This window comes from Theobroma umbraticum, unplaced genomic scaffold (assembly GCF_002168275.2).
Source record: "Theobroma umbraticum cultivar Fairchild unplaced genomic scaffold, ASM216827v3 scaffold_86.0, whole genome shotgun sequence".
In the NCBI taxonomy this organism is placed as follows: domain Eukaryota; kingdom Viridiplantae; phylum Streptophyta; class Magnoliopsida; order Malvales; family Malvaceae; genus Theobroma; species Theobroma umbraticum.
The window spans coordinates 2,706,287-2,722,973 of record NW_018397263.1 but is presented as its reverse complement, the minus strand read 5'-3'; the positions used below and the strand labels follow the sequence as shown (position 1 = coordinate 2,722,973).

Here is a 16,687-nt window from a genome sequence, read left to right as displayed (position 1 = left end):
TTTCCCTCTTTCGCTTACCACAACTGCTGCTTTTATTCATACTTTTATCTCATTTTCTTCTTTCTACCCACCTTTGTGTTTATGGTATTAGGCTACTATTCCTAAAGTGTATAAGAGAATCCTTAGGTATATAATCATTTAACATACAATTCTTTTCTCCTTCTATTTTAAAGTCAGATATAGGCTGTATAAGTTTTTTTTTTTTAAAAAAAAAAGAAGCAAATCTTTGCATGTACAGTTGTGCAATTACGTACGAAATTTCCCAACAAATTAAATTATACATTAATTAAAAATTGCATCCACTTTGTCCCAAAATAATAATTAAAATTTACTTAGTTTGATTAACAACATGTTAAAGCATGTGACACTAGACATTTTTCCTTTAAATGTGGCAATATTGCCAGCGTTGCTTGAAGCATTCTAAGATGTTGTGGAAACCACTTAAGATTAGGAAAGATGTGATTTTTTTTAATTATTATTATTATTTATATCATTTAATTTCATGTTGGTTTGCCACCGTTAAGGTTACCGGGTTTTAAATAAAGAAAAGACTTTTCAATGATACTTCCAAATTGGATTCCCACTTCACCATCTAATTAGGAATTGAAAATTACAATCTCATTTGAATAATAGACCACCTTGAATCAAAAGCCTATTTAGAAGGAAATGAGCATAGAAAGGAAAAAAAATAATAATTATAGTACAATGAGACAATAATTATTGGTTATGGAAGCCAAATTGGTTCATAATTTGACACGAATTATAGAGCTAATCCTTTCAAATCAATTGAAAATTGAGTTGGTAATAATTGTGATTAAATTTTTGTACAATTTTGCATTATTGGATGTACGTTTGGAACTGTTAATTAATGTGTTGAATTTAACAAATATCCAACTAATAACATCTTTTCCTCTATAATGTTTTTTATGAGTTAGGCCATGGAGGAGGAGGTTCCCTTGGTGCAGCTAAAAGCTTCAGGTGCTAACCTGGAAAGAAGGAATATTCCATTGCATGGTTACAATCCAAAGAATCAGAATTTTTGTAAGCAAACTTCAGGAGGGAATCACTTTTTCTTTCAGGTGCCATCTTTTGGATGAAAAAAAAAAAAATCAGTGATGTTCAACCAGATGGCCATCTGGTCAAGTAATTTGTCATTGAACCAACTTGTCACCACATTACTAGATAGATAAAGATTTTTTCCCCCTTTTTCTACCTCCCTTTCTGCCTTTTTTGTTCATTGATTGTCAAGTAACTTTTTATTAGCTTAAACTAATTAGATAGTTCACTGATATGATGTCGTAGAAAGTTTGATAACTTAAAAGAAAGTTCATGACTAATATGACATCTAGACCTTGAAACCCATATATATATCCCAAGAATTTCTCTTAGTTAAAGAAGTTCACTTTGATCTAATTTCCTTTCTAGATTGGTCATGGAGACCTTTTCTCTTAAATATTGATGGAATTCCTAAGTGCAAATTAATGACTTCTGTTGATAAAAAAGCAATGTTTGAAGCAACTTTAGCTCTTTTGCAATGTAGCAGATTCCTAGCTTAAGTGCAGTTTGGACATTGGAGACAAACTTCAGCACAAAGTACTCTCTCCCTCCAAAGGCAAACTTCTTTTTTTTCTATTTTTGGTTGATACATATAGAACCCAAATCTGTTTTGGATGAAATGACAAAACATAAGGATCTCCTATCTCCCAAATTTCATTTCCATGGAGTAATTAACTTTTTCTTGTCATATAAATGTGAAGTAATTTCATCTTTCATTTTCACAGTTTGAACATAAGAACCACAATTAAACGAAAAGTTCAGAGGTTTAATCATTAGCTGTTTATTTGGGACCCACTAAAGGCAAACCTTACATATGGTGATTGATTAAAGGTGTCTTATTCAACATTTTCATGTCTTGGTAGAAAACAAAGTGGTGTTTTCAAACAATTCATACTTCAAAGACCTGGAGCTTAGAGAGTCAAGGTTTCTGTACATGACATGAAAGGAGTAGGATTATCAAATTTGACTTGTAAGGTTCCACCCCTCCCATATTTTTCTCCCTGGTGGTGCCCCTCTTCCACACAACCATATCTGATGCTTGTTTTGTCAAACAGATTGTTAATTCAAATTGGGTAGAAATTTTCTTTTTTGTATTGGTAAATCAAGTCCTCTTCTTTTTGGCTAAACAATCCAAATCCTTCTGCGGTTATGAGCTCTGATGCTCACATAGGCTGTCATTGTTTATGTGCAGCCTAGGTACAATTTCTCCAACAAACCCAAATCTTGTTGCTGAGATTTTCCACTTCCTGTTGTTAGGATTTGATATTATTTCTCACTACTGACCCCCATATATTCTTTGGAAAAGATAGATAGGATCATTAAAGCTAAAAGTTACGACTAAATTTTAGGGAAAACGAATAAACTATATATATTACTCAACCAAAGTGCATATTGATTGGAATTTTTATGCTTTCAAGCTCAAGAATTTGGTTCACTGAATCAGATCAGAATGCGACATGCCCATATTCTGTTGGATTTAGCTCCCCTAATAGTATTCATGAAAAACCAATTTATTTTAGCTAAAGTAAGCATGAAAATGTATGATTTAAGTAACAAATTTCCATAACAAACTGCACGATTAACTTAACTATATATTATGACAAATTGAAGGGAGAGGACAATACGTATATACCAATGGCCCTTCATTTGTAAAACATAACCACTTGTTTCTGCAGATGAATTCTAGCTGTAAACAAAAAAGTGCTAAGCTAATTATTAAAGCAGATGCTTTAACAAGGCTATATACGCTATAGAGGATATTTCAGTGGCTCTGAATAGGATAGCATTAAAGTGGAAGCCGTAAGTTGGCAGCAATTTTGGGTATTGATCAAGGCAATATTTCACCATGTGAACATTCTGTGTAATAGAATTAAGGTCAGGAGTTGGTGAAATAGATGTGAAGCTACAATTGACTAGAGTTCATATAAAATAGGAGGTCAGTCTTGCAAAATGTGTACAACTAAAAATGGGAAGTCATAGCTTGGAATTGAGAGTCCAAGGAGAGTGGTCCCGTGATGCTTAATTTTTTCCCATTTCACACTTTTTCATGCCTCTACTCCAGCACCTTGATTATACTTAGAAGAGAAAGAAGTAGGAAAAAAAAAAGCATTTGTTCACCTTTTTCATCACATGTCTAACAAGTGCCCTACCATTCTCTTTAGTTGGTTTCCACTGCCCGAGAGATTGAAGCTTTAAAGCTTTGTGATTAAAGAAAATTAATCCTTTGGAGCCTAACATATTTAGGTGAATTTAGCTTTTTCTTTTACAAAAACAAGGAATGCAAAGGAAGAACTATGGGTCATTTTATAAGCAATTCATGAGAGTTTCTGAACTTCAAAAAGAATGACTCCAAAATCTGCTAAAAAATGAAAACCATGATGAGAACTTGCCTTGCTGTTCAATCTATACTCACCCAAGATATTGCAATTTTAATGAGACAAAGGAAAGATATGCTTATCAAAAATTTGTTCTCCTTAATGTATGATGGGGCCACAAGATTACATAACAATATTTAAAGAAGATGGCTAATTAGGTAAACTACAAAAAATGCAGCGGCTCGAGCCCTTTGAACACCTGGATAGCAGTAAAAGATAACAACACAGCCATAGCTTGTGGCTTCAGCTCTCATTCCACAGCCCATTGAATCATCATTAATTTGAAACTGAGATCATACTCCAAGATTAATATAATAATTTTATGATGTTAACATAATAGTTTATTAAGATTATAAAATAATGCACACTTAACCACAAGAAAGACAATGGAATGGCATAATGAGCGTCACATGCACCATTTTTGAGAAGCATGAGTGGAGAGTTTATTTTTTAAGAAAACCTTTTTACACCGAATTTCCCATTTAAATTTTAGTCCCTCCTTAATCTTTCCCTTTCCTATTGGAAGCAAGATTGGAGGATTGAAAACGGACCAGCCCTTTTTACAACAGAAAATAAGAATAATAATAAGCTCTCAATGAGAGAGAGAGAGAGCGGGGCTTCCCTCTTTTGACTTCTTCAAAGTTAGTCTGTGTCTCTGCCCCCCAAATTTGGCAGATTACCTGCCAATAAAATTATTAGCAGTATAAGTATTTTATCTTGAAAACTTAATTCAACTTTTGTTTTTTTTTTATGGGAGTTCGACCACCGACTCCCTTGCTTTACACCTAATCTTTAACGACCTTATTGGATGTTTACATGTTTTCTTCCATTATATTTCTATCAATTCCATGGCTGTTCTGCAATTTTCCATATGACGACAATGCTTATGCCTGTTCAATGGAGCTTAATTTTTGCTTTCATAACCTACAATAATTGGAAATACATGGAGTAAGACTTTGATGGTGTAACATTGTTCATGCAAGTCTACCAAACAGTACTATCTCACTGTAAATATAAACTCAGCAGTAGAAAGTGAGAGGAATTACCAAGAGTGTGAAACTGTGAAGTAGACTCTCCATTTCCAATGGAAATAATAATAATAATAATAATAATAATAATATGATTAATTAATATATCTGGTAGGTTTTTTCTTTGGTCTGTGTCCTTTTCTTTCCTAGTTCTAAGGAATCAACAATCCATTCCATAAGTGGGGTCAAATCTATTAAGTCCTCAAGGTGGGCTCCTAGGGTTCCATGGATAAGCATATTTTTTTTTTCTTGGGGAATAGAACTTTCCTATTTGGTGTTTAAGCCTTAAATAGGATATGGTCTAATGATTCATCATTTTGGGTGATGGCATTACTTCATCTAGCTACTGCAATCCTGGCTCTCAATTCAGGTTATTGTCTTGGGTCCAAAGAGTAAAAGCCTGGTTTTTTTCAAGCAATTTTTCATTCTAACAATGGCGTACTTTTCTTCTCTCCCTCCCTCCCTCCCCCACGCTCTTATTTTCTTATTAAAAAGGATGCAACAACTGACATTCATTATCAGTAATTAACTTTACATCCACAAATGTAAGCTAAAAATTAAAACTAAAAGAAATTAAAACCTATTGTCTATGAATCCTAGGCATTCAACACCAACCACCGAAAATAAAAAGGATCAAATGGCCCCCCCAAATTGAATGAGCAAGCAGTGCAGGCTGGGGCACCGACTGTAGGCACCAACCTTGCCTGAGTCCCATATGACTTTCGCCTTAAAATTTGACCTATTTCTGCATTTTGTAGGTACCCCAGAGTCAGTGTCCTATCATCTGAGTGGTTGGGAGTGCTTTTTCTCTTCATCTAACTGATGACGGATTCCTAACTTCTTCAATTGGGATGTGAATATTTTGACTGAATCTGTCTAGTTTTTATTTTCCCCTGGTGTCTTGCCAGAGAGAGTGAAAATCGTAGCAATTGAATTGATCACGGTATACTCTACAACCTTAAAACACTGTTCTCTCCCCCCCCCCCCCCCCCTTCTTTCTTTTTTTTTCCCATCATATTAGCCGTATCATTCGGGGAAAACACTAGAATTAATTAATCAATATGACATTTTTATAAGAAAATGACAGATTGCAGATATCAAGTTACATTCAATGCTGCATAAATTTGTAAACTGCTATAAATGCATTGTTAAACATTCACATAAGAACCCGCAAAACCAAACAAAATCTAATTTTGCCAGCTTTCTATTGTCTTTCTTCCTCCATTTCTCTTCTCCAACAAAGAGCCCACATAATTCAAAAAAGAACTTGCTTCTAATTCTTCACAAAATCTTGCTTTTTCAGTGTTGGAAGCATTTAAGGATCTTATTACCAAATTAAGCAAAGTGGTTTCTTGAGTAAAATAAGTAAATAGAAGTAACAAATGCTCTTCTTGAAGAGGGCTAGATAGGTAGCCTAGTACAGTAGAAGTCGACAAATGCCCGTGGGTAGAGGGCAAAGCAGAACCTTGCCAAAGAGGGCTTGCTGAGACAAAAAACAGTACGGTAAGCGTGAAAAGAGAGAAAGATATCAGTGCCACTTTCTTTTTCTTGCATTTTTTGAGTACTTGTATAATACGCTGAGAAGTAAAGCTATAAAAAAATATAAAGAAAATGCAATTTCAGGGAATTTTCTGAGCGTCAGGTTGCTGCAAACTTTATTGCATTTTAAGCCAACAGAAAAAGAGTGAGCTTTTGCCATTAAAAAAACCAAAGAAAAGAAAGAAAACCCAAAGGCGTGATTAAAGTTCTGTAACATATAATGTGGAGTTGTAATACAGTTGAAGTTGGCAGGTGAAGTACTCTGAGTGTTGATTATGAAAATGGCTAAAAGTTTAGAGAAGAAGATGGTTGTATGCTTAAAATATTGCTTCATTTGCTGTCATTTTCTATAAAGAATCAATCTTTAGAGGGAATCCCCAGATTTGTGAAATGATTTCCTGACAAGGGTTTTTCCTTTTTGAATTTTCTGTGGAATCGTATGCTTTGTATTTTTGGAAGAATTTCAGTTCCATATAAAAATATTACTATTAGTATAAGATGTGTATTTGTGCACATTAACTTTTCTTTTCTTTTTTTCTTGGGACAAGAATGGTGGTGAATTGATAAGATCTTAGCTGTTGGATCTGACAATTGTTTTTGGAGTTCAAGTTGGGATTTTGCTTGCTTATTTTACTTGAATGTTTGATTGAGGGAGTTTCCTGGTTAAGGACAAAATAACCTACTTGCTTAGCTTGAAAAAAACTTAAATAGAGTTTTGATTGCCACTTTTTACCATTAATTTTTTAGGCTGAGGATTTGTACTAGGTTTCATCTTTATACATAAGGTTAATAAAATCTGGGGTTAAAAACAAAACTCAAGATTTGAGATCCAATTATTTAATCAAGAAAGATCAAGTTAAAAGGGGTAAAAGTGATCCTTTCAGATATTCTTTTTGTTTTCTTGTTAAATCAAGATTTATATTCATAAAATAAATTTGATATTGATTAATGCTTCTTGGTAAGCTCATTGTAATTGTCAAACATTTCACTGTCCACCTTTCAAGCTGATTTGAATAATCCTTGTCAGGATACCTCAAAATTTTAAAGGCCCTTTTATAAAAAAAGCCAAGATTAAGCCTCAAGATTACTCCTTAATTAATAATCAGTCTTGTAATATTGAAGCTAAGTTATCACAAGCTTTGCCTTAGTGGACAAATAGTATTATTGCACTTAATCAATAGTAACATTAGTGCTTAATTCTTAATCTTCCACACACGGCCTTTTCTTTCCCTATATGCCCATGTTACAATTACTAACGAAAGATTGATTCAATGGGTAAGTTCATGCATTTTAAGGATAAATAGTTTTACCACAAACCCTTTTACAGGATAACTAAGCAAAATTTTCATTTTAGGCCTTAATTAGAGGGTTCAGGCTGTAATCAAGTCATCTTCCATTGAAAAATACATGTTTGGTATGTTAACCATTGACAGAAAGAGGGGTTTCGGAGCTTGGTTTGTACGTTAGAATATGAATGCTTTTTAACGTATGATGCTGAAGCTACCAGGGATGGAAAAGGACGGCGGAATTAAAGGAGATAGACAGACAGTCACACAAGAAGAAGGTTAAAAGATTTTTCAAGGCTCGAACAGTGGAAAATTTCTTGTGCAAGCCTTTGAGCAACCTATTAACTTGCAGGACAAGCCGGGAGAATTGGAAATGAAACTGTTGATGCATTTATTCTTATTATTATTCATTAAAAAAGCAATAAGAAAACAGTAATAAGATAGAAGACCAGTACTCCAAGTAGTAGTACTAAAAAAATTGCAAAATTGGTGTTGCTTTTTTCCACGGCTCGAAGCTGTTTTAGTCAAAATCCCATCTCTAAGTATTCACACAGCAAGGTTTTGTCGGGTGGAAAATGCCTCTCTTTTGCATCATCTGTCACTTTCAATGTTTTTTCCACAGCAAGCAAACTGAAGCAAGAAAGCCCACTTAACCGCTAACAGTTGATTTTTAAAACAACCGCATAGTGAGCAAAGAAACAACAGCAAGAAACAGCAGATAATAGGAGTTAAAACTGAAAGGAACAACGATTATCAAGAAAGGTTGGGGTTAAAAGAGTGAGGAGAGAGAGAGAGAATAGCAAAAACAATGAGTTGAAAAGCCAGATAAAGAGTGGGAAGATAATAAAGAAGAGAGAGTTTTGGGGTGTGTGTGGTGTTTTGTTCATAAAGCTAAGGAATTTGCAAATGTCACAAGATTCTGAGGAGATAAAGACGATTGAGCAGTGGAAATGGTCCGAAATGCAAGGCCTTGAACTTGTGTCTGCTTCTCCTCCTGACCCTTTTATAAACCAACCCATCAACCCCAATTCCAACAACTACAACAAATAACACACACCTAAGAGAACAACAAGAGAAACCTCAACAGCAAAGTCAAGCTGAAGCTCAAGCTTATCAGGAGAGTGTAGGGGAGAGAAGGGAAATGGAAACTTCTTCTTCTTCTTCTGAGACAAAGAAAGACGGGAGTAATAATGGTAGTAGTGGAAGTGGAGAGAAGCCAGGGGATCTTCCATTGGCTGGGTTTGGTGAACTATTTAGATTTGCTGATGGTTTGGATTATGTGTTGATGGGAATTGGCTCTCTCGGGGCTCTTGTACATGGCTGTTCTTTGCCTCTCTTCCTTCGTTTCTTTGCGGATCTTGTCAATTCGTTTGGTTCTAATGCTAATAACATGGACAAGATGATGCAAGAAGTTCTAAAGGTTATACAATTAAAACCACAATTTTCGTTTTTTATTAATCTACTGAATTTTCACCAAAAAAGTTGTAAAAGTTTCTTTTGTTTTTGAATTGTAGTATGCATTTTACTTCCTTGTGGTGGGTGCCGCAATTTGGGCTTCTTCATGGGCAGGTAAGTTCACCAAGGAGATGATCAAGTCTTTTTCTTCTATATTAGTTCAAGTTTCCGGGTGGTTTTGTTGATGTAATAATTGAAAGAAGAGCTTGAAAATTGGGTGCAGAAAATATCCTGTTGGATGTGGACTGGAGAGAGGCAAACAACAAAGATGAGGATCAAGTACTTAGAAGCAGCTTTTGAACCAGAGCATTCAATACTTTGACACTGAGGTTAGAACTTCTTGATGTTGTGTCTTCGCCAATCAACACTGACGCAGTGATGGTCCAGGATGCCATTAGCGAGAAGGTAAAGGAAACCAGTGTTGGGTGTGTATAAAATAACAACCAGAAAGATATTCTGCAAAAAGTTTTTTTTTTTTGGGTGTGAATTTAAACTCTTTTTTTTGGCCTGTTTTGTGCAGTTGGGCAATTTCATTCACTACATGGCAACATTTGTATCTGGTTTTGTGGTGGGTTTCACAGCAGTTTGGCAATTGGCTTTGGTCACACTTGCAGTGGTTCCTCTCATTGCTGTGATTGGAGCAATCCATACCACCACATTAGCCAAGCTCTCTGCAAAGAGCCAAGCAGCTTTATCACACGGAGGAAATATTGTGGAAGAGGTAAAAAGGATGCAATTTTTGCGTTTCAGTTTGTGAGCGACAGAGATCAAAACCATTATTTGCATAGTTTTTCCTCTGTTTCTTTATCTGGGTGTTTACTAATTGCGAGCTAAATTGCAGACAGTAGTTCAAATTCGGGTTGTTATGGCATTTGTTGGTGAATCAAGAGCATTACAAGCCTACTCCTCAGCATTGAAGGTTGCGCAAAAGATTGGTTACAAGTCTGGATTTGCGAAGGGAATGGGATTGGGGGCAACTTACTTTGTCGTTTTTTGTTGTTATGCTCTTCTTCTTTGGTATGGGGGTTATCTGGTTAGGCATCACTACACTAACGGAGGACTTGCCATAGCCACTATGTTTGCGGTTATGATTGGTGGATTGTGAGTACTCTGTTTTTACTCTGTTTTCTATATTGCATTTCTGTGGGGAACCACTGTTTGCTTAAAAATATCTCTTTGATTGATAGGGGTTTGGGACAGTCTGCACCAAGCATGTCTGCATTTGCAAAGGCCAAAGCGGCAGCAGCTAAAATTTTCCGTATAATTGATCACAAACCCAGTATTGATAGAAACAGTGAGTCAGGTTTGGAGTTGGAGTCAGTTACTGGTCTAGTTGAACTGAAAAATGTGGACTTTGCATACCCATCAAGGCCAGATGTAAAGATCCTTAACAATTTCTCCCTAAGTGTTCCTGCCGGAAAGACCATAGCGTTGGTAGGAAGCAGTGGTTCTGGTAAAAGCACTGTGGTCTCTCTCATTGAGAGATTCTACGATCCCTCCTCAGGTAAACCATACTGTGAATTCTTTCAAACTTTCTAACCAACAAAATTAAACCTCATCTCACTTGAAGTAAATGATATTTTTAATGTTTTATGCCAATTCAATTCATTTCTGCTGTTTATGGGTATGTAATTTCTCGGAGACTGTACGCCGGTAGGGTGGGGAATCTCAGTTCAATAATGTGCTTGTGCAGGAGAAGTGATGCTAGATGGGCATGACATAAAGACGTTAAAACTGAGATGGTTGAGGCAACAAATAGGACTTGTGAGCCAAGAACCTGCTCTTTTCGCTACCACCATTAAAGAAAACATACTTTTGGGTAGGCCTGATGCAAACCAAATTGAGATTGAAGAAGCTGCCAGAGTTGCCAATGCCCATTCATTCATTGTAAAGCTTCCTGAAGGCTTTGACACTCAGGTTAGCCAATCTCAGAGGGTTCATTTGACATCAGTTTAATAATTGCTACCAGGCTGTTTTCTTCATCAGGATTATCTACCTTCTGCAGCACTTGTCATTATATTAAGTCGTTGACAATGTCTGATCTTAGATACTGCTTAAACACCTAAAATCTGGTAGCTTTAGATAATAGGATAAAATTAATGTTAGTGGTTTTCCTTAAATACTGAACTAGACTTTTTAGTAGATTAGGAATGTATCATTATATACCAGTTGGGCTGTTGACTTTATGGCAGTTGGGGAAGGTGAGGGAAGGAGTGAAGTTGGCACTAAGGGAGGTGAAATTTAATCATGGATCTTGACCAGAGGGGATCTTATTTAGTTAGATTTTTAATGACCTATAAGATGCTTCATTTGGTCAACAAGCAGAACCTAACCTACATTTATTATTTTATACAATTTTTTGAAGTCAAAGTAGGAAAGTATTTGGCCATGCATGCATTTGTAAGAAGGTAACATGCTTCAGTCAGCGTTGCATGTGCAGGAATAAGACCAAATAACTTAGAAGCGAGAAGACCAGGCAGAGAGAAAGAAAATGGAGATAAAGGACAATAAAATATAGAGCCCTTCAAAAATAAATAATTGCTGAATGTTCTATTTTAGTAGGAATAAAAAAATCAACCTGATAGCTTGAAAATGACAGGTCAGAAACAAATTGTGAAAAGAATAATTGGTTTAAAATTACCAAAAAAAAAATTTTGATTCCAGAATTAATTAGACATTGCCTTTTGAAGAAAAGAATTGAAGACATGGGGTTAAATTAAGGGGTTTTTTCCCCTCATTCAATTTGATAGAAACTGCATTCTCTACATTAAAACACATATGCAGTATCAGCCATTTTTTCTTTTAGTTTGACAAGAACAATCAGCCAACTTTTTTTTTATATGATGCACAACCAATATTCCACACAAAAGAAATATATAATTATGATTTGTTAAGTTAATGTGTATTCTTCGTTAGCAAGGTGCAAAGAAATCTAACTCAAATTGCAGCCTGACTAAAATTTCCATGCTTTTGTTTTTTTTTTCGAATTCTATCTTTTGACGGAAAACAAAATAAAGTCCACAGAGAGACAAATCAGCATGAAATCAAAAACTAATTGAAGTTAAAAATTTGGTAATGGCAGGTTGGAGAGAGAGGACTTCAACTCTCTGGTGGGCAGAAGCAGAGAATTGCTATAGCCAGGGCAATGTTGAAGAACCCAGCAATCCTACTCTTGGATGAAGCAACTAGTGCACTTGACTCTGAGTCAGAAAAGCTGGTGCAAGAGGCCCTTGATCGTTTTATGATTGGAAGGACAACTCTTGTCATTGCCCATCGCCTTTCCACCATTCGCAAGGCTGATGTTGTAGCTGTACTCCAGCAGGGGAGTGTTTCTGAAATTGGAACACATGATGAGCTCATTGCCAAAGGAGAAAATGGGGTCTATGCCAAGCTCATCCGAATGCAAGAGATGGCACATGAAACTGCCCTTAACAATGCTAGGAAAAGTAGTGCAAGGTAACTTCCACAAGTCTGCACTTGTTTGTTAATATCTCAAGAAGCCTTACATTTTTGAGAATGTTCCTGTTAAACCAAAAACACTACATGTTAATCTGAGGTCTGTTGCCATGGTTCTTCTGCAGGCCTTCTAGTGCCAGGAACTCAGTAAGCTCACCGATTATTGCCCGCAATTCGTCTTATGGCCGATCACCATATTCTCGCAGGCTTTCTGACTTCTCTACATCTGATTTCAGTCTTTCCCTTGAGGCCTCACATCCTAATTATCGATTGGAAAAGCTTGCCTTCAAGGAGCAAGCTAGTTCCTTCTGGCGCCTTGCAAAAATGAATTCTCCTGAATGGGTTTATGCTTTAGTTGGTTCTATAGGGTCTGTTGTCTGTGGGTCCCTTAGTGCTTTCTTTGCATATGTGCTAAGTGCTGTTCTCAGTGTCTACTACAACCCAGATCATGCTTATATGAGCAGAGAAATTGGGAAATATTGCTATTTATTAATTGGACTTTCATCAGCTGCCCTTCTCTTCAACACACTACAGCATTTCTTTTGGGATATTGTGGGAGAAAATCTCACAAAACGAGTGAGAGAGAAGATGCTGGCAGCAGTGCTGAAAAATGAAATGGCATGGTTTGATCAGGAGGAAAATGAGAGTGCCAGGATTGCAGCAAGGCTGGCTCTTGATGCCAACAATGTCAGATCAGCCATCGGAGATCGGATTTCAGTGATTGTGCAGAACACAGCACTCATGCTTGTTGCCTGCACTGCTGGCTTTGTGTTGCAGTGGCGCTTAGCCCTTGTCCTCGTTGCAGTCTTCCCTGTGGTCGTGGCAGCAACTGTTTTGCAGGTTTGTTTCTGGAACTAATTTCTTGCACATGCATGTTATCAAGTATGGATTCCTACAATTGATCAGTGATCAATTAAATTAATCTGATAATACCTCGCAATTAAAATGGTTATGAATTATGCTGAAAGTGATATTGGTACGTGATAGTTTTTGAGTTATTTGAACTATATGCCCTACACTTTTGTTTTATCTACTTGTTGAGCTAATGTGATTCGCTACTCCAAAAATTTAGAAAATTTAATTATCAATTTTGTTTTCTACAAGTAATGCCTTTATTTAATATTGATCAGATATCCAGTTATTAACTGAATTTGTTGGATTTTCAACAGAAAATGTTTATGAAAGGTTTCTCAGGAGATTTAGAAGCTGCTCATGCCAAGGCCACGCAACTAGCTGGAGAGGCCATAGCCAACGTAAGAACTGTTGCTGCCTTCAATTCGGAAAACAAAATTGTTGGCCTTTTCACCTCAAACCTTAATACTCCATTAAGGCGCTGTTTCTGGAAGGGACAAATTGCAGGAAGCGGGTTTGGGGTAGCTCAGTTTTCACTATATGCTTCTTATGCCCTTGGCCTTTGGTATGCTTCCTGGCTTGTGAAGCATGGGATCTCTGATTTTTCAAAGACAATCCGAGTCTTTATGGTTCTCATGGTCTCCGCCAATGGTGCAGCTGAAACATTAACCTTGGCTCCTGACTTCATCAAGGGAGGTCGAGCCATGCGATCAGTCTTTGATCTTCTTGACCGTAAAACTGAAATTGAGCCTGATGACCCAGATGCCACACAAGTTCCTGACCGCCTTCGTGGAGAAGTTGAATTAAAGCATGTAGACTTTTCTTACCCCTCACGCCCTGATGTACCAATTTTCCGGGACCTTAATCTTCGTGCCCGAGCTGGAAAAACTCTTGCCCTTGTTGGTCCGAGTGGATGTGGTAAGAGCTCAGTCATTGCACTTGTACAGAGATTCTATGAGCCCTCATCTGGACGTGTTATGGTTGATGGAAAAGACATTCGGAAGTACAACCTCAAATCCCTGAGAAAACACATTGCAATAGTTCCACAGGAGCCATGCCTCTTTGCTTCTACCATCTGTGAAAACATTGCCTATGGGCATGAGTCAGCGACTGAGGCTGAGATCATTGAGGCAGCTACTCTAGCCAATGCCCACAAGTTCGTATCTTCGTTGCCCGATGGTTACAAAACTTTTGTTGGGGAGAGAGGAGTCCAACTTTCTGGGGGCCAGAAACAGAGAATTGCGATTGCCAGGGCTCTTGTGAGGAAGGCAGAGCTTATGCTGCTTGATGAGGCAACAAGTGCCCTTGATGCTGAGTCCGAGAGATCAGTCCAGGAGGCCCTGGACCGAGCCTGCTCAGGGAAAACCACAATTGTGGTTGCTCATCGGTTATCAACAATTAGGAATGCTCATGTCATTGCAGTGATTGATGATGGGAAAGTTGCAGAGCAAGGAAGCCATTCACATTTGCTAAAAAATTATCCCGATGGGTGTTATGCCCGCATGATACAATTACAAAGGTTTACGCATAGCCAAGTCGTTGGAATGACATCAGGCTCAAGTTCCTCAGCAAGACCAAAAGATGACAATGAAAGAGAAGCCTAGAGAACTTAAAGAAGAAATAGTGGAAAAGGAGGAGTATATCCCATATACCCCTTAAGATTTTTTGGGTGTTTACTCTGAATTTGATGTTTTGTTACAGTATAATATATGTCCATTATCGTTTTTTTTTCTTTTAACCGTATATGTTATCTTCATGGGTCTTCCTAAGGAAATGATAATGACAAATAGTTCCTTGAGATTGAAATAGATTAAATATATTTCCATCAAAAAGGGTATCGGAAAAGCATTTCATCCCATATGTAATTTGTTTGTCCACTCTCCTTTCAAGAGAAAAAGGAGGATATTGCATGGAAAGTCAAGCCAATATCTGAGAAATAATTCAGGGAGGGACACAGTGAGCAAATGCAGGCCAAACATTTATTTAGGTGTCAAATCTTGCATGGAGTCCAGTTGATATCCACGACAAATGATTAACTTTGATGCATGTTAGAATTCAATCACTTTCATAAGTTTGATCACATTATACATAGTAATGGATAATCTAATGGGCTTGTCGTTGAGGACCTTAAAAAGAATGACACGTTTGGCATTTCATCCATCAGAATCCAAGCTTGAAGATGATGGGTTCATGGCAATCAGGATATTTATCCCAATCTGATCTCTACTTGGGTATGTGAATATTAATGGGAGACCCAGCGGGGAACAAAATAATTGAGGTGAAGCTCACATGGTGGTTGCACATGTGCAATGAATCCTCTTAAGAAGAGATAGCAACCGGAGGGAAAACAAAGAGTCAAAGAAAAAAGATGAAAATAGACAAAAGACCCAAAAGGAAAATTACGAGAAAAGTCATGCCAACAGCTTCAAGGTTCAGCCAATAGTAGCTAGTAGTGGACAAGCGTGAGGGAAAAAGAAAGGGAAACTTGGATGGGAAAATGACAGAGGGATGATGGTGTTGGTTCATGGCCTCATGAGGATACAATGTGAGCGTGTGGGACCCTCTCCCTAATCTCTTTGTTTGTTAAAAGAAACACTATACGGATGTTAGTGGCCACAGATCCACTGATGGGCCGTTGCTGGGAATGGCACTTTGCAGAAGGATTGGTCTGTGTCTTCAAGTGCTGAGAGCTTTTTTGCACTTTTGGGTGGTAATTGGAGGATGACACATCTGCAAAGTACTGACCGCTACTCTTGTTCCTTTGTCGACATTGGAAATGGTAATGACTAAAAACAAGAGGAGAGACAGGGCAATCTCAAACATTTGATATTGGATACTCCTCTTGGCTCCGCAACATTTAAAACACTCAAATGCGCCACGCAGGTTAATACGATTGCAAACAGAAGACGCCAAAATATTCAGGCCTCAACCATGGACGAAACAGGGCACATCAATCACAACTTTACCGGAGTAGGTTTCAAAAGTCTTACAATTTGTAATTTGTTGGTAAAGCTAATTACTTGAAAACGATAAGAATGTACCTAAGCAGAAAACAAAACCAGAATCATAAGTGCATAAGAGAAGAAGATTTGGCTAGATTAGACCTAATAACAATGACAGGCCTTTGATATCTGGTCGATTTGGAAGCAATCCCATGACTTAAAAAAGAAGTGCTATTTCCTCCACTCGAGGGCAAAGAAAAAAACAGAATCCACATCAGATAATGCTCCACTAGGAAACCCGCTTGAAGCTTCCACCTTTCCTTCCGTCCAAAGTTATAATTTATTCAAGACAAGAAATGCAAACCAGAAACTCCAAGATTGAACATCTGAAGATAATAACTATGCTCCACCTACAAGCAGCATGATAGTATGGAGGCAACTTCTGTTTCTAGAGGCAAATCAACAAGCTTTATGCACCAATCAATAGCTTACAAGAAAGTAACCCACCAACAGACAAGCATACATGCCATGATTCTGAACCCCCCCAAAACAAGCATTCTCGTTATCTTCTAAAAGAAATAAATGGAGCATGTTGTTGGGTTTGTAACTTGGATATGAATCACATCTTTCCTTTTAACTATTTTCCTGTCCAATACTGCTAGATGACACAAAATGAGGAAATATCTAGTGCAGCATAT

General features: G+C 37.2%; 2 protein-coding genes across 2 annotated transcripts; both read left to right on the top strand.

Annotated features, from left to right (window-relative positions):
* Positions 1 to 8,006: 8,006 nt before the first annotated feature.
* Positions 8,007 to 9,090, top strand: LOC149526920 (ABC transporter B family member 1-like). The gene is made up of 3 exons (XM_089784224.1): positions 8,007 to 8,704; positions 8,799 to 8,853; positions 8,964 to 9,090. Exons 1-3 carry the CDS (start codon positions 8,426 to 8,428, stop codon positions 9,059 to 9,061), a joined length of 432 nt encoding a protein of 143 aa, XP_089640350.1. The 5' UTR covers positions 8,007 to 8,425; the 3' UTR covers positions 9,062 to 9,090.
* ABCB1 (ATP binding cassette subfamily B1) lies at positions 9,064 to 14,862 on the top strand. Its single transcript, XM_021433455.2, has 8 exons — positions 9,064 to 9,144; positions 9,260 to 9,460; positions 9,581 to 9,840; positions 9,927 to 10,243; positions 10,433 to 10,656; positions 11,822 to 12,195; positions 12,321 to 13,035; positions 13,365 to 14,862. The coding sequence occupies exons 1-8, from the start codon at positions 9,118 to 9,120 to the stop codon at positions 14,649 to 14,651; spliced, it is 3,405 nt and encodes a 1,134-aa protein (XP_021289130.2). The 5' UTR covers positions 9,064 to 9,117; the 3' UTR covers positions 14,652 to 14,862.
* The last annotated feature ends 1,825 nt before the right edge of the window (positions 14,863 to 16,687 follow it).